The sequence below is a fragment of the Typopeltis vanoorti genome, chromosome 17, assembly GCF_054136105.1.
Source record: "Typopeltis vanoorti isolate ZY-2024b chromosome 17, IOZ_Tvanoo_1.0, whole genome shotgun sequence".
Taxonomy (NCBI): Eukaryota; Metazoa; Arthropoda; class Arachnida; order Uropygi; family Thelyphonidae; genus Typopeltis; species Typopeltis vanoorti.
This window is the reverse complement of record NC_143565.1, coordinates 63,412,105-63,434,848: the sequence shown is the minus strand read 5'-3', so window position 1 is coordinate 63,434,848 and position 22,744 is coordinate 63,412,105. Positions and strand designations below refer to the sequence as shown.

The 22,744-nt window shown below is 35.1% G+C and overlaps 1 protein-coding gene across 2 annotated transcripts in view; it reads left to right on the top strand.

Annotated features, from left to right (window-relative positions):
* The window catches only part of Ctns (lysosomal cystine transporter cystinosin), a 291,830-nt gene that overhangs the window by 231,765 nt on the left and 37,321 nt on the right, over positions 1-22,744 (top strand). For both annotated transcript variants that reach the window (XM_090406888.1, XM_090406887.1), the window contains 2 exons: positions 4,853-4,952; positions 16,378-16,497. In XM_090406888.1, the coding sequence (XP_090263014.1) occupies positions 4,853-4,952; positions 16,378-16,497 (220 nt within the window). The remainder of the gene's footprint in view (positions 1-4,852; positions 4,953-16,377; positions 16,498-22,744) is intronic.

Genomic DNA, 22,744 nt, shown 5'->3' with positions numbered 1-22,744 from the left:
GAAAAAATAGCCAGTCTTAAAGAAATACAATCTCTGCACGGCTTTCAAGCCCCACTAAAAGCTTGCTAACAAAATTCTGTTCCTGCAAATTTGCCCACTATGGACAGACAGGAAGATCAGCCAACATCTGTATAGAGAAACAAAAAATACATCTGCAGTCATGACTATGGTCAATCTGGCTTTGCAGACCATGCTTTAGATACAGCTCATAGAATCAGTTGGAAAAAAGACCACCATGCTCCATAACAGTAAATTTAGAAGAGAAAGACTATTTTTGAAATCTGTAGTGGTTCTCAGAAATCAATCTAATTTAAATAAATCTGGTTTGCATAAAACTTTCCAAAATATGAGAAACACTAATACTTTGAGATCCCAGTTTGCAGCCAACAGATGCCCACAGAGGGTGCTCCACCTAGTTACTCTAGTCTTTCGTCCATTTGTTTCACTTAGTTTTGTGTGTGTGTATGTTACAAGTCTCATATTGTAATCCCAGATGATGTCTCAGTGACTGAGAAGAAATATTGGAAAAATTAAATAATTTAATCATTTCTCAGTGCTGTTTCACTCCATTAAGTTTCTAATATGAATTTTTCCCAACAGTTAAGTCTTAACACACAGATTATGCTTTTGATACCACCATTTAGAAACATTCTATCTGGCTAAGATAACATTCATTTGGCCATATGGCTCAGACGCTAGATTCATTTCTCCTTCATGTCAACAGCCAGCATTCTCAGAATGAATCCAGCTTGACTGTGTGGTTAATATACCTCACTTTCCAACCAAGAGGCTGTGGATTAAAATCCTGCTACAGTCATGGATGTTTATGATCGTCTTTAAGTGGGAGATGAATTCCATCACCCAGTCTGAGACCAGTACCCTGCTTATTGAACATGAAATGGCTTGAAAAAGTTCCATGCTTAGTCTGTAAAGGAGGGTTTCTTATATTATGTAAAAAATAAATAAAAATACAAATAAAAAATATAAAAAAATCTTAAGTCCATCCATGGTGCCAATGTACAATACATTTACAATCTTTCAAGGTTAGGGATATAAAAAAAAGTAAAAAAAAAAAAATACAGAAAGATAATAATGATGTTCATCCTCTTCTAGACTCTTTAATTGCTTATCTTCCTATTTATGCATTTTTCAGGCTGACAGGCATTCATGTGCAGTAAATGATTTCATATACTGCCTTACTCATTGATAGTCACAAGTGTTTTTATTATTTTTTTTTTCCTGCATTTTTCTGCTGTTTATTTTTGCCCTTAGCAACATAATATATGATAAAAAGACTATTATAAAATGTATTGTATACATTTAGTTTTATATGTTTGTCTACATTCATTGTAGGGAACTACATAAAGTTTGTGTCTTTCCAGTAACACTTGTTCTGAGAACACACCTGTAAGCCCAAGTTAATCCAGTAGTGCTCTCCTGACTTCAAAGGATTATCACATTACATAATGGAAATAGTTGATGGCTTTGACAAGCACCTTCATAATGTAGTTGGAACAACAGTGAGACATGCGCCCTTTGATTGGTGCATGTCTCAAGAATCAAACTTGAGTAAATTCGATTTTTGTCACAACAAGAGAAATCTTTATATGGGCTTTTTCAATTGTATGTGAGTTTGCTGATCTTATATGGATGTAGCAGGAATTTTTCATCGTGAAATGTGAGATTTTCATCCCTCATACAGAAAAAGTGGCCAAGAAACACATGCAATTAAACAGACAAAAAATACTGTTAGAATATTAGATGGAATGATGTGTCACAAGTGTGGATTATGTTGTTGGCAGGGGTGTACTTATGTATAGGCACACAAGGCTCTAGCTGGGGATCCCCAAAAAGTGTATGACCCTGGTAGTGGGCTCTCTTGTGATGAATTTGTGTTGTATTAGAGTTGTCATACAATAATAATAGAATTCTTATCCATGTATGACAAAGCTGAAATGACACTTCAAATTCAAGTTTTGTTCACATTTTATAGTTAGTAGTGAGATTAGTCAATGAAACTGTTATAAGTGGAAGACCTTTTAAAAATGGAAGCAAATTTACATATGCATGCTATAAATGTATATGAAATACAGTTGTATGTCATATTTTGGATTTCATAGAAACAGGAGGTTGATATCTGATTTCAAATTCTTGACATTAATTAATCTCTCTTGAAGCTTTCTTAAATTTTAAGTAGTGTTATATTTTAATTCAAGCATAAATATGATAATGATATGATTATTTTTTGACTTAAGTTTAAATTAGGGGGGGAAAATAGGAAAAATGTGAAGTGTATTTCTTTTGTTAGATATAAATGCTCTGTGTATACATTGCATATAACATAAGTTGCACATGCTTTTGTTGTTATTCACAATAAGTTTAATAGAATGAATAAGAGCTTAGCTAATTACATAGGATACTTGTTTTAGGGTAGGGGGATAATATTCTTGATTAGATAGGATACTTGTAAGAGAATTCACAATGAAAATTGAGGATTGGATTTACTTACATGAGAAAGTTGTTTATTAAACAGAATTTTTTATCATTTTGCTACAATATTTGTGCAGTGATAAATAGTTAAGAAAATGGAATAGATAAAAAAGAATGATTAGAATAAATCAGTGAATGATGTGACATTGCACAGTGATATGAACGGAAATAATACACAGCAGACTGTCCTAGCTGACATTTAGAGTCTAATAAAAAAAAAAGTCTACAAAATAATAATAATAATAAATAAATTAATAAATGCTGGCTGAATGGATGAATGTATACCTATGGCTATTGTTCAAATCTTGCCATGACATGGATATTTGCAAATGTCTTTTTGTGATATGGCAGATGAATTTCATCATCCAGTGTGAGAAAATCCTACTTATTGGAAGTCTAAAGTGACTTGAGAAAGTACCATGTTTGCTTTCTAAAGAGAAGAATTTCTGAATTATCTGGCCATTAACCCACCTTCGGTACTAATACTAATTTACCATAGGTTGACATAAAAAAATAGATAATTAAATAACTAATAAGGTTATAGTTGTTTATAATCTTTACAACTGTGTTGTAATTTTAGTAAAAAAATTTCCCAATTTGTGATAACCCAAGTCAATCATTTGTTCACTTTGAAGACAGTAATTTTATCTAATAAAATGTGCTTTACATTTTTTGCCATCTTTGACTCATTGTGTGTACTCTCAGCTTCTATAAAATTCCCTATAAAAATTATCAGATATTGAACAGTATTTGTGGCTAATTTTTACTATTTGACATTATTATATGAGGTGTGGTATTGAAAGTAATGCCTGCTATTTACTAAAATAAAGAGCTAAAAGGCTTCAGTTTAGTTCAGTGATGCAAAATTATATAAGTAAAGTGGATATTAGATCCAGCATTGTTTCAAAGCTGAATGTAAAAACTATGAAAGCATCGTAAAAATAAGTTGACCAGAGAGCTTACAGGAATACACTCACTGGCATTCACGAATTGCCTTAGTTGAGACCACTTAGAAAACATAGCCCAAGCATCTATATATTCACTTTCTATTAGTCCATTTTGATAAGGTTTCACTGGCCTGTCAGCTGCTTCGAACTGGTTGGACATTTCAAGTTCCTTAGTACTGAACGAGAGTTTTTGCTCTCTTAAGGTTTGTGCCTGGTCTCTGAGGAGAACCAACCAGTTTGAAACAGCTGTCAGGCCAGTGAAACCTTATCAAACTGGACTAATAGAAAGTGGACATATAGACACTTCAGCAGTGCCTATGTTTTCTAAGTGGTCCCTGCTAATGCAACTTTTATGAAACTTTAATAGTTTCTACATTCGGCTTTGAAATAACGCTGGGATCTATATCCACTTTACTTATATAATAAAGCCTGCTATTTTTTTTTTCCCTCAGAAAATATAATTTAATTAACAATGGCTTTTGGATGGATTAATCTATCATCTTTCATCAGCATTATTTCATTTTTCAATAAAGCCTCCATCCTTCCCTATATATTATTATTATTATTATTATTATGTGACACCTCCAGGGAATCCAAAGACTCATCGAGGGAGAGTGTGCCAACAGCATCGAACGATTGATTCCCTTCTAACTACTAACCATGCTCAAATGTGCTTAACTTTTTGCATGAGCCATTAGTAGCAGAGGCTCTACCAATTGACCAACATACTTTTGTCATTACTGAGTGAGAGCTATATGCTTGACCTCAAGTCTTTACTCCATCAGAGCTCTTGATGAATAGTTTATTTAAGCCTCTCTGCAAAATGGTGTCCTCAGTGCATTGTTCAAAGTGACAAACAAGTGGTAGTCAGAGGATGTCAAAGCTGGACTGTGGGTGGGATAGGGAAGATCAGTCCAGCCATATGTTATTTGCATTCTTTATGTGCAAATTGGTATGTGAAGTTGGGCATCATATGCTTTAAGAGTGGTTTCACTATTAAAGCATCTGATATCAATCATCCGTGTTCATGTCAACAGTATTGTCACCACACACATTTTTAGATGCTATGAATTGCCACAGGACTAATATCTTCTGTAGTAAAGAAATCAGTCACCATTCTCTGCTTTGTAGATGCATCTGTAACAGTCAATTTGAACTACTTGCACTGTGCTCATATGACCATTTGCAGGGCTGCTCACCATGGTGGAACCCAAAAACTACTGCTGTCCACTCGATGACATGTAGCACTTTCTGCCGCACTCAAATCGAAAGAAAAAAAAAATTGGAGGCATTGCTTTCACACTTTCCTCATATATAATTTAATAATGATTTTGAGTACTGTACTTACTTGAAAGCTACTTACTTCTGACAACATATATTTAATTATGTATATATTTTTTTTAATTTATTAATAGTGTTGTTGGACTGAACTTTGATTTCCTTAGCCTGAATATTACAGGGTTTGTTGCATATTCAATTTTCAACATTGGTCTATACTTTGTACCTGAAGTACAGGTAAGATTCTCTTTCCAGTTATAAATAGCTTTAATATGTTAAAGAGACTAACACATATTCTGCATTTTCAGTTGGATGTATGGATTACATAAATTTATGTAACATTTGGAGAATACTGTGGTATTTCAATGAAATTTTCAAATTTTAACGATTGTACAAACAATACGAACTATATAATTTTTTTTTTTATATAGTTTGTACTTTACAGTGAAAGAAGATAAAATAGCCATGAAAACAAGGCTGGAGACACGATTGTTCACTGTAAAAATCAAATTTTGTGATTGATATATATTTTTAAAAGATGATTCCATTATTATGAGTCAGTGCTTATGTGTAGGGAATGTGGGAAGGTGTGCATGTGGAAAGAATTCATAAGAGAAGTGACATAAGATGTGTGAGGAGATAGGTTTATGTTTTTAGGAAGTAAGAAGTATGCCATCTTCATGGATTGTAGCGTATCATTAAGTGAAAGAAGGGAACAAGAAGTGAATGTTTGACAAATTGCATGAAAGAAATGGAAATGGAACGAAAGCCAATGAGACTGAGAGAGTGAAAGAATGCAAGAATGAAAAACCAAAAGCAAGTGATATGGGAGTGAAAGGAAGTATTAACGAGGAAATGAAAGTAAGGTATGGTAGAACAAGAGGTAGCAAAATTACAGGAGTGACAGAGAGTAAATTGCTGGAATGCAAGATTTGAAGAGAGAGTTATTCAAAATGAAACGGGGAACATGTGGAGTGATATTAGATGTTTAGTGGAAACAAATGAAAGTGCAAAGAAATAGAATGAAAGAAAAAAGGAAAAAAGATGACTTGAGAAGAGTAGTGTATAGGGATTTCATTGTTAGAGGATTGATTAATGAGCAAGTCCATTAGGTCTGCTATCCAAGAGGGAGAAGGAGCAAGATAATTAAGGCTTTGGGCATGGGGGGAAACGAGCAAGAGAATTAGTAGTGGTTGTGGGGACAAATGATTTAAGTGGATATAAGAGAAGGTAAGGGCAAATATCAGGAGGTTATTAAGAAGAGTGAAAGATAACAGTATAGTGGGAAAAGTTTTCATTGTGTTGCTGAGGTATGACAATGATGAGTTGAGATGGAGAGCCAGAATCATGAATGGTATGATGGCAGAGCTGAGGGGAAGGGAGTGCAGTTTGTGAATATTATGGCATGTATTTGAGGAAAGAATGGAATTATACAGACATGATGGATTGCATTTGAATTGGAGTGAGTGAACACTGGAGAAACTGTTGCTAGATGTATGTGCAGTGTGTGATGCAAGCAAGAGATCAGAAGTAAGAGGTAAAGTGAAAGATCAGGAGAGTGGTATGGAAGAGACTGAAGGCTTGGCAACAGAAACAATAGTAGTGTGAGAGATTAAGAGGAAATGGAGAGGGAGCCTGGGTGGACAAAGAATGAATTTTGGAAGTGGTAGTGAATGTACATAGGCTGTTCAATAAGTAATAAGACTATATTTATACAGAAAACAGATTACCTTTAATCATCATCATCATTTACATGGTCTTTTTCGAAGTAACTACTGTGAGACGCGATGCATTTGTCTCAACATTGCGTCCACTTCTTAAATGCATGTGAAAGTCCGTTTTTTGAGAGTTCTTTCAAAACCACCTCTGCAGCTTTTACACATTCTTTGTTGCTTTCAAAATGGCAGCCTCTTAGTGGTTTCTTGAGCTGAGGAAACAGCCAGAAATCGCACAGTGCGAGATCAGGACTGTATGGAAGATGTGGTAGGATATCTATGTTGTTCTTCTGCAAAACGTCCACTACACAACCAGCAATATGTGGCCTTGCATTATCGTGGTGCAATAAGAAGCCATTCTTCAGCAATGGACACTTCCTTTTGACGTGCTGTACCATTGTCCGTAAAACATCCGCATAGTATGAGCCATTTACAGTATTCCCGGGTTCTACAGCATGTTGGTAAACAATGCCTTCATAGTCAAAAAAACATTATGGTCATAACTTTACCAGCCGATTTTACAGTTTTTGCTTTCTTGGGGGTAGGCAAAGACGGATGCTTCCATTCACTGCTTTGTTGTTTCATTGTAGGGTCATAGTGATACAACCAAGCTTCATCTGCTGTAATGATGCGTTTTAAGAAGTTGTCGCCTTCTTGTTCCAGTCTTTCTTTTCATTCTGTGCACACATCCACTCAATGCTGTATTTGCTCCGGTGTCAAGAGTTTGGGAATCCATCGGGCGCAAACACGTTTCAGTCCCAAATGTTCAGCCATGATTGAGTGAACACTTCACACAGAAATATTCAGGACAACATGCAGCTGGCGTACTGTAATTCTGCGATCCTCCTTTCTGATAATCGCTGCTGTGTTGATCATTATCTCTGTGATGGACGTTGAAGGTTTTCCCTCACGATCTTCCACATTTTGCCTTCCTTCCTTAAAAGTTTTATGCCAGCAAAAAACACTTGCCCTCGACATTACTTCATCGTGGAAAGTGCGTATCATGTTAAAAGTGTCCGATGCCGATTTTTCCAAATGCACACAAAATTTAATCGCATAACGCTGTTCCAAGGACGCTTCCATTTCGACGACTGGTCGCGGCTCGTAGCCGTGCAGAAACGAGCCTGCATTTAGTCACGTGACACTCTGGCACATCAGCCCGTATACACCATCTATCAACCTCTTTTGTTAATACAGACAGCAACATTTCTTTATTCCACAGAAATTAATATTGTGATGAGTGGTTTTGCGACAGTAAAATTAGTCTTATTACTTATTGAACAGCTCTCGTATGTATGGGGATGATCAGCGTGGAAATGGAATAGATCAGGATGTGAGTGACATAGTTGATACTGAACAGATATATGTGGTAAGTGGTAATAAAAGTAATTGGGCAAGGACAGGTGTGGCAGGAAAATCACAACCAACAATGGCTTGGGTAGGACTGGTTATAGACCTAAAAGTGAACTGCTGTGTTTATTTACAAATGCCAGGAGTATCAGAAATAAGGGAAATGAAATTGTTTCACTGAGTGAGCTTATTCACCCAAAAATTGGCATAAGTAAAGCAAGGTTGAATGAAGATGATATCCTGATGGGAATAGAAATGGGAGGATAAAGGATAAGAAGGGAGTGTGATGCTGATGATAGTTGGGGAAATTGTCCACATAAGGTACACATGAAAGAGGGAAATAGTGGCAATGGTTTTGAGGCAGTGTGGTGTGAGGAGAAGGTTGACAGGAAGAGAGATTTAATTGGATGTTGCTATAGGCCAGAGAATGTGGAGGGTGATGAAGAAATGTATAAGCAACTTGGGTTAGTGAACAAGGGAAGGGTGATTATTATGGGTGATTTTAATTATGGTGGTAGAGATTAAATGAAGAGATAACATGTGGGAATAAGGAAAATGAATTTCTCGAGTTATTGCGCGACTACCATCTCAGACAGCATGTACAGGAGGGCATGCGAAGATCAGGCGTTTCATCAGAGGGTGTAGTCATGAAGTGATCACATGGGCTGTTGCTAGCCATATGATGACTTCTGTGAGGAAAGGATAATATGTGGAAGTACAAGGCTGGTGATTATGACAAGCTTGGAGCCATAGCATAAAACGAGGAGTTGAGCAGTAAGTTAATATGAGGGTGGTCTGAAAAGTTCTCAGCCTAACAATGAAAAAACAAATTTATAATTTAAAAATTATTTTTATTTTTCAACACAATCTCCCTTAAGACTAATACATTTATTCCAGTACAATTCACCTTTTAGTCGAAAGAGCCAGGTAAAGGTTCCTCATGTCACTGATGGGAATCGATCCCAGGTCTTTCCAACCAAAGGGCTTCGTTTATACTGACTGAGCTACAGAGGCTCTGTTAATCTCTTACTGTGCCTAATTTATAAATTCAACTTTATCATAGGTATGTATGAATAGGGAAAAAAAACATAGTGTATATATAGAGTTCAATACAATCAGTGGCTCAGATATTCACAGGGGGTCTTGTAATATATCCCTCACAGATAGTGGGGGGGGGGGGCTACTGTAGCAACTTATAAATTTTTATCGTGTTTTCTCTTTTCCATCTGTCAACTAAACTTTGCAATCAACAAATCTTCATTCTATCCTCACAAGGAACATTTAACACACCAGTCACCCAGTGACACCACTTGGAGATTCAGAGATGAGTGACCAAGTGGTCACTCATCTCTGAATCCTCTCTATAGCCTCATTTCCAAGAAACTCAAGTGACCATATCTGTGTGCAGCAGTTAAGATGTATTTTCATAAACATATAAACATATCATAGTCTTATAAAAAGATGATCGTACTGTGCATCATTTTCCTGGTACTGGAATGCAGGAAACTGATGAGGCTAGGCATTTAGGGATAATATGCTCTGAATTTCAATTTTCTCTGTACCATTATCTCTAAGTTTCTAGTCTCGTCAGTTTCCTGCAATTCAGTACCATGAAGGTGATGCACAGTATGCAATTTTTCATCCTGTAGTATCTAACTTTATGCTTTACCCCATTGAAGTTACAAACATTATCCTTTATTCAAATCACCCTCACAATGTCTATCTCACCTTTATCAATTATTGTTCCTCAATTTTACATCATCATCAGCAAACAACTGAATGTTTTCCTCAAATTCTCCTGTAGCATTTAGCATAACAATTAAACAGCAGTGTCCCTAAGACAAAGCATTGAGGCACTATGTTGGTTAGCCTCATTCTCCTGGATTCCACTACACCAGCGCTTCCCAAACTGTGGGCTTAAATAATGAAAACAAATTTAAAATGTTTTAAGACCAAGTAGATTTTTTTTAATATTAAAAGAAACGTATTTAATTTTTATTATTTATTATTTCTTTTTTATTGTTTTTTATATTTTAATGGAAAAAAATCACACATTGGTGTTGGTTCACAAATTTTGCTTCCTGCGTATTTCGGCACTTAATGAATATTAGTAAATATATGCTTATTCATATTGATAAGAAGCACAAAAAAGTTCACAAATGCAAAATCTTGAATATAAATTGCATTAAATATAAATACAATAAATACATGTCTGTATTAGGATTTTTTTTTTTCGATGGGGGCCGTGAAATATTTTAATTTTTCCAAAGGGGGCCTTTACATCCCTAAGTTTGGGAAGCACTGCACTACACTATTGCAAAGGACTGAAAGAATACTGCATAGTGTCCTATGCAGTATTCTTTCAAATGCAAAGTCCAACAGTATCTTGGGTGTAGCCATTATCCTTATACAATTCCAATGTCACTCTGTTATAAAATTTGAATAATTAACCACCCATTCCTGTATTCTATCTTTAACAAACTTTTGTGATACCTGAACCACCACTCCTAAGACACAGATTAGTCTGTAATTTGTGACTCCTGCCTTGAAGCCTCCTTTATATGATGAAATATCTTGCTCTGTTTCCACTCCCTTGGAACCTTGTCAGAGTGTTGAGAATTGGATTAAACAACTTGGTCAGTGGCACTGCCCTTTCTCTAGCACATTCTTGTAACACACAGGTTGACATGCTATCCAGTCCCACTACTGTATTTATGGCATTTTTTGGTATGTTGAGTACATAGTTCAGCTCATCCCTCGGCTGATATGTCTCTCAAATCCACAACTGCAACCTATCTGGATGATACATACTTGCGAAATGATCACTTAGTAACTCAACTATTTCTTCTACATTGTCATTTTCTTACCATCACTTGAAGTTATTCTTCCATAATCATTCTTCCTCTTATTTGTCATATAGTGAAAAAAATTCTTTTGAAAGCAAACCCAAATTCTTTAATGCAAAAAAAGGTAACAGTAATAATGTAACAATAAAAAAAAAATAGCTTAATCTCACTCATAAGACAAAAAAAAGTATCTGTTTGATTATCATTAACACATGAAATTGCATCATATTAATTAACACATGCATTTACTTACATAGAATTTAACTAAAATTTTATAGGGATACACAAATGCATAGACATCCCCTGCCTGCACAAACTTAACTTTATCTTAAGAATAATTCAAAAATATCAAGTTTGAAATTTTATATATATATATATATATTAAATTAAATTTTTTTTTTTTTAATATGACTAAAAAACCGAGATTTTGAGTAAAAAACTTTATTAATATACACGACTAGTTTCGTCTGAGGAAGGACAGACTTCATCAGGTGTAAGCTAAAAAGGACAAAAAATATCAGAGAAAACCATATGAATACTGGATTTCTACATAGCAGACGTATAAAATAACAGAGGTTAACTTTTAAATGGGAGAAAGAACTCTGGCTATGCGTGTGTGTAAGATCTCGTGATCTCCAGTATCAAATGGCAGAGCTGTTGAGAGTCTATAGCTCAGGTTGCTATTTATGTGGATGGGATCAAGAACGATTTATTTAGATTCTAGAATCCGTCTCTCTAAATCGTCATAAGATCTGTGAACACTGTTAGTTAAATCCCAGCGTATTTGATGTTGTATGCCTTCTTCATTAGAGTTTGCCAAAAATAATACATGGCTTGGCAAGGTACTGGCTTGAGTTCTGTTGTAGGAAATGTCTCTTTTATGCTCTTCTAGATGGAGTTAGATGAATTTTTCCATTTGACCGTAGTACGGTTTGCTGCATTCGCAGAGAACTCTGTAGACACCAGGATGTTGGAGATTATTATATCTATCCTTTGGATGGCTTGAGATTGAGCAGATACTGGAGATCACAAGATCTTACATGCACACATAGCCATGTTCATACAGCCAGAGTTCTTTCTGATTGAAACACCTGATTGTCCTCAGACGAAACTAGTTGTGTATATTAATAGTTTTTTACTCAAAATCTCGGTTTTTTTTTTAGTCATTAAATAAAAAAAAAGAATGTCAACAAACCGAATAAACCTCCATTTTAATGATATATATATATATATACGACCCTTGTTAAATATTTGAAAACATTGCTAGTTTGGTTTTCCTCAATACACACCTAACACCTACTCATGCCCACACTGTGTGTGTACACACAATCAGTTTTATATGCACCTCAGTTAATACGTTTGCATCTAATTCAGACTGATTTAAATACTCCAGTTTGGAACAAAAAAAGAAGCTGTCAACATCAGTTCAGTTGAATTTTTATTAACAGTAGTCTCCTTTGTCTCTTACATTTTTTCCATCAATCCACACTGCCATGACTACCATGTAATACTATTTGATAGTATTTTTTTTGTCTGTTAATTGCATGTAATTCAAGGTAAACTTCATATATGTATCAGCATACAGAATTACAAACAACAACAATATCATTGCTTGAAGAAAAGAGCCAAATATAAAAGATATCATTTTATTTCAACAATCTGTTTACTGTGTCTGGACAGTTCATCGCTGGAAATTTAATCGTGGGGAAAATTAATCACACAATAATTCATTGCAGATATATGTGAAAAAAAATTTTTTAAAAAAATTTACATATAAAGTTATTCATTTTCTTTCTTACTACAGGCTCTGTAGATGGAATATTAATTGTTACAGAACTGGTATAGAGTGGTGAGGGAGAAAGAGCACCACATTTAAGAATATTTGGGAAGAATAGTTATATCCAACTAGCTGCTGATTGTTGTCAGATTTCTGACAATCAACAGCTGTAATAATCGAGACTTATTTTTAGGGGGTAAATGATGTTATATATGAAAAGATAATATGAAATCTATTAGTGAAAATTAAAATTATTTGAACTGTTTGTTATCTGCTAAATCACATTAAAACAAGTGTTGTGCACCTAGAAGGCATGAATGTCGCGATGTTCTGTTTTTATTTTATTCCTTCAAAATTGTACTATTAGCCACTTTGAAGGAGCAATTATTATTTTGTTGTTATTAAAACAACTTAAAAATTTATCTTCAAGAGGAACTGGAATCAGTACAATCAGGCATCTCTCTATCAATATTTGTAGTCCTGAAAAGAACTGTTTTGATGATCATGAAAAGGAACACTTTTTATTTCATACTATTCAAAGTTGAGCAGTATGGAAAAAAAATATGAAACAAAAAAGGTGAATGCACAGCCACAAAGTTTTCAAAATAAAAAATTATGGGCAACTCCTCTATCAAGAGTTTCACGATTTTCATAATCACTAACGATGAGCTGAAGTCTTTTTGCAGTATCTCGATAGGGTTTCTTACCAGGAGGAGGTTGGGTGACAGCTATATATTGCTCTATTTCCCCTCATTGAAATGTTGCTCATCCTTCAAAGTTTTTAGAAACTTCCATATTGTCTGATGAGAAGCACCAATTAGTTCGCTGAACGCATGATGCCACCCTTCGCATGAATTGTTTGTTTTTGGTAACCCTTCCAGAGCAGCATGGTAACAATTCCATAAGGCATGTGGAAAGCGAGGTGGATGACAAAGTGATCGACGATCAGGTTTGCCAATCCAGGTGTCTTCTACGTAGTGTAGAACAGACTGAGCTTCAGCAGGATAGTCATTATTTTCACATAACACTTCAAAGGCACATACAACATTTGTAGATGGCACAAAAGCAATTGCTGATATCATGCACATTTTTATTGCAAATTCGGAATCAGTTTTGTATCGTTGAAGACCATTTGCTTGAATGTTGCAAAATATACACTGGGAAAAGTGAAAAAAGCAACCTTTTTGCTGACTGTTTGGAAATGCTTCATGGAATGCATTTATTGAAACCACTTCAAAATCTGTCATGATTAAATTTGGTTCCAAATTTTTTAACGTGTTTATAACTCTACGGTATGTATCTTCATTTCTTCAAGGCATCAATGCATAAACAGCAGGAATCACATTATCGTTTATAATGCCATGAATTGTGTACAGCTGCTCAAAAAGAGGTGGAGTAGTTTTAAAAGTGCCATCTGCATACCATGTCGATTGCAACAATAACTGTAGATTTTGTTTAGTAGAAAATATCAGCAATCTGTTGTGGCCATTGTTGCTGTCATGCAAAAGGAACTCTTCATTTCCACAGGTGATTTTATATATAGGCGGAATAATTAAATTACTTAACGAATTTGAATTTGGTGGTACCTGTCCTGCTTGATTTCGGGTTCTTCGAATAGACTTCTTTACAGAGTAATAAAGACGTCTATTCGACTTCTGGTGACAGCAGGAGATATTTTTGTGTATGCTACCATGATAATTCGACAAGTCCCATTGCTAGTTGTACAGGCTCGATCTTTAATCTCATTAAGTAGCTTCACTGCTTCAACCCGTGCCATGTTACCAGCATGATTATGTTGGTTAATTCATTTGATAATGTTGTCACCAGCTATATGAATACGTGCATTTTTTGAAACCGATCACATTTCCAAAAAATCTTTTCTTCATTTTCTTTGTCTTTTATAAATGACCATTATCACTCAATTTACGCTTCAGCTTCTCACTTAAAATTAATTCCAGAGGCATCATGCAATAATTGTAATTAATTTATAAATTGGTTCTTAAATGTCGAACTTTTAAACACTTACCAAAAGAAAAAAATGTCTGGGATCGGTCTTCTGAGAACACGTGACGCAAAACTGTTTAATTTGAAATTTCCAGTGCAGAACTTCACTTTCAAATATCTAAGCAGGAATATATTCACAGTAGCAGCTCCAACATAGTAGTGAAACAGCGGCTTTTATACTTTGGGAACAGTGGTTAAATTCAGCCTGGGCTCTCCGGGTCCTGGCCCTGGAACTTTTTTATGCACTGGACCCGGAACATTTTTCTGTTTTGTTACTTTTCTCTTTTTACGGTAATTAAGCCTAACGTGAAACAGACAGCAATGACAGGTTATAAAGAAGTGCATATGATTGGTGCGGTATTAACAAAAGATCGTGCAATCGAAAGATAAAAGCAAGCCGCCAGTTGAGTCGAAATGCTAACTCTCTTCAACCAAATTCCATATGTGAAGCTGTCATGACTACATTCACTATATGTATTTCTTAGTTTTAACACATTCGGTTGAATTTCATTGCTGCTTTGCGAACTCGCACACATCTAATAAATGACAATAGTTTTTAGTTAGATACTGTGTTTGCCATATGGTTTTGCTTGAGTCTGTACAGCATAGTTTCTCTATGAGGGGACATGTGATTCATTCATTAGTGTCGTTTTTATCCAAGTTGTCTCTAATTACACTATTTGTTGAGAAATATATTACACAGACTGCTCATACCTTATTTACTGACATAATAAAAGTAATTGTTTTTCTTGCCTCTGCAATATAGTGGCTATTGGGAAGGGCATGTTGATTACCCCGGGAGCAGTCACTATCACCCCAACTTGCATGTGTTTAAGCTTTTTTTCATGTGCGAGGTATATGCGAAACTTTTTAATTTCTTTTTCCGAAAAGTAAAATCAGGCGTGGTGCAAGTTATACATGAGGGTGAGTTATATTCGAGTAAGTACATTATTTCAACTATGGATAAATTACACTGGTACTTTCTTTAACCCTGCAGAAGTCATAAGCGAAAAAATTGCAGCTTAGGTCACATGTATCCGAGAGATGCATTCATTATTAGTATGTGCTGAAATGCAATAAAACTTTAAAAAAAAAAAAACGACTACAATATAATACATGATGATTTATTTATTTTCAGATACAATCTAGAAATTATTGAAAAAAAAAAAAGAAACAAATAAAAAAAAACTAAACCAATACTATACTGACATCGCAGTTTGCGGTATCTCTCAGATACAATTTATTATCAAATATCACGCACCTTTACATAACACGGGTTAAACTAAACTGACTTCAATTTTCTAGCGAATAACTCTTTCTTCGATGAATTTTCCTGCAACGAATTTTCCCTGCGATGATTTTTCCTCTCGATGAATTTTCCCCGTGATGAATTGTCCGTGAACCTCTGTTTACATCTAACAATGAGGAACTGTGGCTTGTTCCACTCTCAGAAGCCATCAGCAAGTCTCTTCAATGGGTGATCTGATCTTATTTTTTCTTATAGTTTATAATGAAGAACTTGTTTGGGTAGACTTTTCATTTGCATTCTGCTCAATCCAACATGCTGAATCCAGTTACATTCATATATTTTTTATTTTCTTTATTATTGATTCCTGATTTAATTCTTTCATTATATTTTGCTGTTTTTCTCATAAATTTCATTTCAGTTGCTATTAATTTTGCTTATCTTTGTTTTATTGTTCAAATTTCATTTCCATACTATAGTGTTGGTGAATCTGTCTTTGTTCCAGGTTGGGTTTAAGCACAGAAATTATTACACCTGTTATTTTTAGCAATTTTGTCATTTTCTTATTTATGTTCTATGTTCCATTTATCCATCTTTTCCATTCCATTTATTCCTATATTCCATTTTATACCATTGTTATTATTTTATTTATTTTTTAAGTAGATGAGAAAATAAATGTTAATTTATAAATGCTAACAAATAAATGTTATTAAATTGTTTCTAGGAAGAGTACCACAGTAAATTTCCTACTGGCCTAATTCCTGTTGAAATCAATGATGTTGTATTTGCTCTACATGCAGCTTTTGCTACTCTTGTTACCATATTCCAGTGCTTCATTTATGAGGTAAGTATTATTATAATCTTCTATTCTGAGTCACAGAAATTAAGCTAAATCACAATGCATATTGTAACAGAAATGGTCCCTTTCCATATGGAAGCACCTGTTTGTGGTGAAGGGGATCTTAATGATGCTAACCCTTTTCATCTTCCCTTCTATTTTTCTTATCTTTTTTTTTTTCTGTATGCTTTGCTCTTCTTCTCTTTTTTGAGTCTTTTTTACTTTTCTGTTTTCCAGAACACCACTGAACTCCAACATCCTGCTGTTGTATTTGCTGTTCAGTGAGACCCATGGAAATCTGCAATGGGGAAATCTGGCAGTGTGCATGAACTGCTTTAGCAAGATGGCAAACCTGGATGACTCAGCCATCAGACAACTTACCTGAAAGAATTGGTGGTGTTATAGGAAGTTTCCTTTTCCATTATCCAAGGATAGGCTCAAGGTTTCAACACTATTAGTGCTGTCCATGGAACATTTAGCTCAATTGATCCCAAGAAAACAGTTCGGGAATGACAGTCCACTGTTCAGGCTAATTGAAAGTGCTCTTAATATATGTCATAGGATTCTAGGTCAACCAGGTTTCACATAAACTAAATGAGGAATTTAGATTACCAGCGATTTTGAATTCTAGGATTCTGGACACCTAACAGAATAATCTCAGTTTGTATGGTAAGCACAGATATCAAGGAAGAATAAAACTATCGGCTGTCACTGCTTAGGAATGCTTCAAGCATGAACCCTGGTGTGAGATCACCAGTCTATCTATTAAAGGCCTTAAGTGGCTTGAAAAAGTTCCATGTTTGGCCTCTAGAATAGGGTTTCCAGAATATTTTACTCTGTCCACCTACATTACTAATGTGCAATAGGTTTACAATAGGGTTTATACAAAAACCGACTTTTGAAAAAACCCGTTTTCGAATTCCAGTATTCCAAAAAAAAACAGTTAAACTGGTTTCGAAATTTTACAAAAAAACAAAACAAAATATTAAGACAGTAAAAAATATTTATACTTATTTTAAAATTTTTCAGTTTATTTAATATTTATGGAACTACAAAAATATAACAAAATAAAATGTATTCCATACAAAATCAAATAATAATAATAATAATAAAAAACTGAAATAACTAAAATCCGTCCTAAATACAAATTATAAATTTTTATTTCATTTAGTATTTTTCTTCAGGAAATATGATTTCAAAAAACATAAAATGTCCACTGAACAATTACTTAATCTTCAGTGTCTTCGGATTTGATATTATTTCTTCAGGTTCCTCAAGAAACCTATGAATTGATTTTTCCATGGTTTCTTTTAGAACATTGCCTTGATCAATAGTTTCTTCAATATATTCATAATTGGAATCTGTTTCCACACAAGAATTTGGATATATTCTAGACCAAGGGTCAGCAAAGTGGTCCATATTGATCCCTGGGGATTGATGTGGCTATCCAAGGTCAGTAAATGTCTAGGGGTCAAAATGGGGTTTAAATTTCATTAAATATTTTCCTTAAATATTTCTTATCGAGAAGCAGTAATAAAGTAGAAGGGTGCAGGAATTATTATTTTTAAATTGAGAAATTTATTATTGATAACATTTATTTAACATGATGGGGGGGTCGATGAGTAATCAAGAATTCCATGAAAGGATCAATGGTCTAAAAGGTTTGCTGGCCCCTCTTCTAGACAATATTTTTCCAGATAACTTAATAATATCGAGTTTTGAAGTTAGAAGAAATACACTAGATTTCTTTGTTGAAATGTTTTGTGGATTTTGCAAATGTAGCAAAAGGGTTACCAATCCAACTTGTCTTCTTTCTTGAATTCATACTTCTAAAGCATTTAATAATTTGGAACTAATTTCAGTCTTTAAATTTTTTAGTTCATTTAACAGAAATTCAAATATAACTTGTTAATAAATTGGCATCTCGCCACTCTAAGGCCTCAGCTGCTAGATGTACTTGTCCCAACACTTTAAGAAGCTCCATGATTTTAGGATATTGAGCTTCAACCCACCTATGAGAAGCTCCAATATCATTCAAAGCTAAAACAACAACATCATCATCATCATCAAATTCCTGCCATGTACCCTCAAGGGGTGTACAGGATATGATAGTACTAAATGAAAAATTTACATCATTACTAACTTCCTATCTACAATTTTCCTCCAAACCAGCCTGTCACTTGTCAAGACTCCAACATTACCAGATCTTATATTTCTATCGTCTAAGGCACTTTGTACCGTATCAATCCACCTATATCTTGGTCTTCCTCTGGGTTGTTTTCCAGCCAACTTGGCAGAGAACACTTGTTTTGCTAATCTTTCCTCGCCCATTCTGTTTAAGTAACCATACCACCTGAGATTAGCTCTGCTAACACATTCCTCGATGCTGACAATGTCAAGTTCTTTCCTAATATTCTCATTTTTAATATGATATTGCCATTGATGCCATCTGTTCACGCCTCTAATGTTTCTCAGGACTCTCGTATCTGCGGTCTCTAGTCTTTGGTCAAGTGTTTTACTTCTGACCCAGCTCTCAGATCCATAAGTTAAAACTGGTTTGAACACTATCTTGTATACAGCTAATTTATTGTTTTGGCTAATTTCTTTCTTATTTCATATAAATTTATTCACTTGACTTACTACCATACCAGCTTTGTTGATTCTGCTGTCTATTTCCATATTTAATTTGCCATCTTCACTAAAAATCATGCCTAAGTAGCTGAAATGTTTTACTTGTTCCACAGGTTCTCCATTCACAACACAGTTGATATTTTCAATAATTCTGCCTATTTTTATTGCTGACCTTCATACCATATCTATTACAACAGTTATTCAATTTAGTCAGAGAATCTTGCAGACTTGTAGCGGATTTATTTAGAAGTATAACATCGTCTGCATAAAGCAAAGAGCTGACATTAACATCTCCAATTTTGATATCATGTTTAATACCACTTTCCTTCATAATGTGATCCATATAGATAATGAATAACAGAGGGGATAAGTTACATCCTTGTCTCACACCAGATTTAATATTAAACCATCTTCCTGTACTTCCTTCAATTCTAACTGCTGACTTACAACTCAAATAAAGACTAAGTATTGCTTGATATAATGCCCCATTGACGCCATATAACTGTAGTGTATTGAATAGCTTCTCTCTTGCCACCTTGTCATATGCCTTTTCCAAATCGACAAAACTTAAATACAGATATTTGTTATATTCCCATGATTTCTCCACTATTTGTCATAGAGTGAAGATCTGATCCTGACAGCCTCTATTTGACCTTAATCCAGCTTGTTCTTCACCAAGCTTTTCTTTCAGCTAAAACAACACATTCCTTTAATGTTATAAATCTTTCATCGTGGCCTTTAAACTGTTCCATTCTTGTTTTACATAATTCTGAAGGATGCTATCTCTTACAGGAGATTTTCTAAAAAAATTTGCAAATTTTTCTAATTTGGGAAATTGATTGTTTGTAATTGTCAGACAACATATGGAATCCATAGTCGTTATCTAGATTTTTTAAATTCAAGAGAATTTAAAAAATCCTCGCCATAGTCATCTTCACACTCTATGTCATCTTCCGATTTCTCACTTTCAAACGTTAACAAAATGTTAACTTTTTTAATTAAATAATTCATTTTTACATATTAATTTTAGTATCTAAAACTGTTTAATGTTTTTTTTTTAATTTAAAAACCAGTTTTTGAATTTTACAAATTTATCCAAAAATAGGCGGTTTTTAAAAACCAACAAGCCCTAGTTTCCTAGGGAATAGGATTCACATTATATATATATATATATTCTTCCTCTTCTTCATTTTCACCTGAGATTAGACCAGGATCAACAGGCAATTTAGTAATGCCATGATATACTGTGCGAGTTATAATGTAGCTTGTGTCCCTGTGTGTGTGTGTGTGTGTGTGTGTGTGTGTGTGTGTGTGTGTGTGTGTGTGTGTGTGTGTGTGTGTGTGTGTGAAAAATGTCCTTAAAATAAAGGTTGAAATGTTAAGTAATTAGTTTATCTTAAATTACAATTATTATTTCCAGCAATGTCCATAATTTTGCCATCCATAATGAATGCTGATTGCCATGTTGTATCAATGAACAAAAGAGATTAAAAGATCAACAAAGCAGAACAACTCATATCAGAACAAAAAGATTTACATCTTTTTCTGTAGCTTTTCCCACTTAAGTAGTGTCGCTGTTTGTAGTGAGTCTCCTCCACAACCTCCTGTCTTAAGCTGTAGCCACATCCAAGTTCTTCATTCTCAAGTCCTCCTCCACCATCTCTTCTTTGGCCGTCTGCGCTTCCTCTTCCCCTGCACATCCATCTGCATGACCTTTCTTCCCACATACTCTTCCTCCCTCCTCATCACATGAGCAAACCATCTCAACCTTTCTTCCTGTATCTTTGCTCTTGAGTTCGTAACTTTCACCGTTCCCCTTACATAATCATTTCTCAGACGATCCTTTCTGGTCACACTGCACATCCACCTAAGCATCCTCATCTCTGCTACCTCCATCCTGCTGATGTTATTTTTCCTCAGGGCCACAGTTTCCATAGCATATGTCATAGCTGGTCTCACTACTGTGCTGTAGATTTTGCCTTTAAGCTTGATCGGTACCCTCTTATCGCATAGCACTCCAGCCATCTCTCTCTCTCTCCAGTTCCTCCATCCTACTTGTATCCTGTATCCCACTTCCTTCTCAGCCTCACCATCCTCTTTCATTGTTAACCTAAGTATCTAAAGTCACTGACCTTCCTGTTGACATTTCCTTCCAGCTCTAGATCTGTCTCCTGGCTGCCATCTACTCTTCAACACATATACTCTGTCTTACCTCTGCTCAGTCTCATACCTCTCTCTTCCAGTACTTTCCTCCAACTTTCCAGTTTAGCTGCCACTTCTCTTGATTCTGCATACAACATAGTCCAAGGCACGTCTTCTCTCACCTCCTCCGTCACCACCTCCATCACAACATTAAACAGGAACAGACTTAATGCTGACCCTCGATGCAAGCCAACTGTCACTGGAAAACTTTCTGTCTCTCCCAGGTAGGTTCGAACTCTTGTCTTCACATTTCTGTACATCTCCTGCACCAACCTGACATATTTCTCCGGTACCTTCTTCTCCCTCAAACACCTCCAGACTTCTTGCCTTGGCACGCTATCATAAGCTTTCTCCAGATCAATAAAAACCAGATGTAACTCCTGTTGCTTCTCTCGAAACTTTTCCATATTTAAACTTCTCCTATTCAGAGCCTTATGTAGATTGATCTGTCACCAAATTCGGTAGGAAAACTAATCAAGATATGAGAAGAAGGATTCCATGAAAGAAATTTTTGAGTTTGAAAAGTCACCAGTGGGAGTGGGGAATATGGTGCTGTACAGTGTAAAAAAAAAGCTTTAAAATGGACAGATAAATGAATAACAAGCACTAAACTAAAATGAAAGATTACCTTTATGTGTTGCATTTATGATAACACAGCAATAAAATATTTAATATCAATTTAATTTAGCATAGTAATTATGGTATTACAGTAACTGGAGTGTAAGTGTTGTCACAAACCTGTTGCACAACTTGAGCACATGGAGTTCACCCATGTAAAAGAGGACCTGGTTCAATGTGGCCACCATTTCTCATTGACCAGAAACTGTATCCTGTACACAGCATTCGCAACAGCAGAATGTAACATGTCTGAAGGAATGTTTGTCACAGTCTGTGATATGTTATCTTTTAAGGCTGCCAACTTTGAGACACCAACGACGATAGACATTTGCCTTCAGATAACCAGAACCAAAAATCCCATGGAATAATATCAAGGGAGTGAGGTGGCCATACGACTGGAAAGAAAGGACTAATCACTCTTTCTTCTGTGAAGTGATGCTGTAGAAGCTGCTATATACCAGTGTTGCAATGTGGGGAGGTGCTCCATCTTGCATAAAAATGGTCTCATCCAGATATCATCATTGCAGAAGTTACAGAATAATGAAACTGTTCAGCATACGTGATATTTTTTGTGTAGTAATTGGAACAAGTTACTGGTCCTGTCGGAGTGATGTTCTCAAAAATGAATGGCCCTATTATAAAATGTGCTGTGAAGCCACACCAAACAGTAATTTTCGATGAATGTAATGGGCATTCCTGGAGTGCACTGTAAACACCAAAAATTTGACAATTTTTGGTGTTTACAGTCTTGTTCAGATACAAATATGCCTCATTTCTCCACAGAATTTTCCAAGGCCAAGCA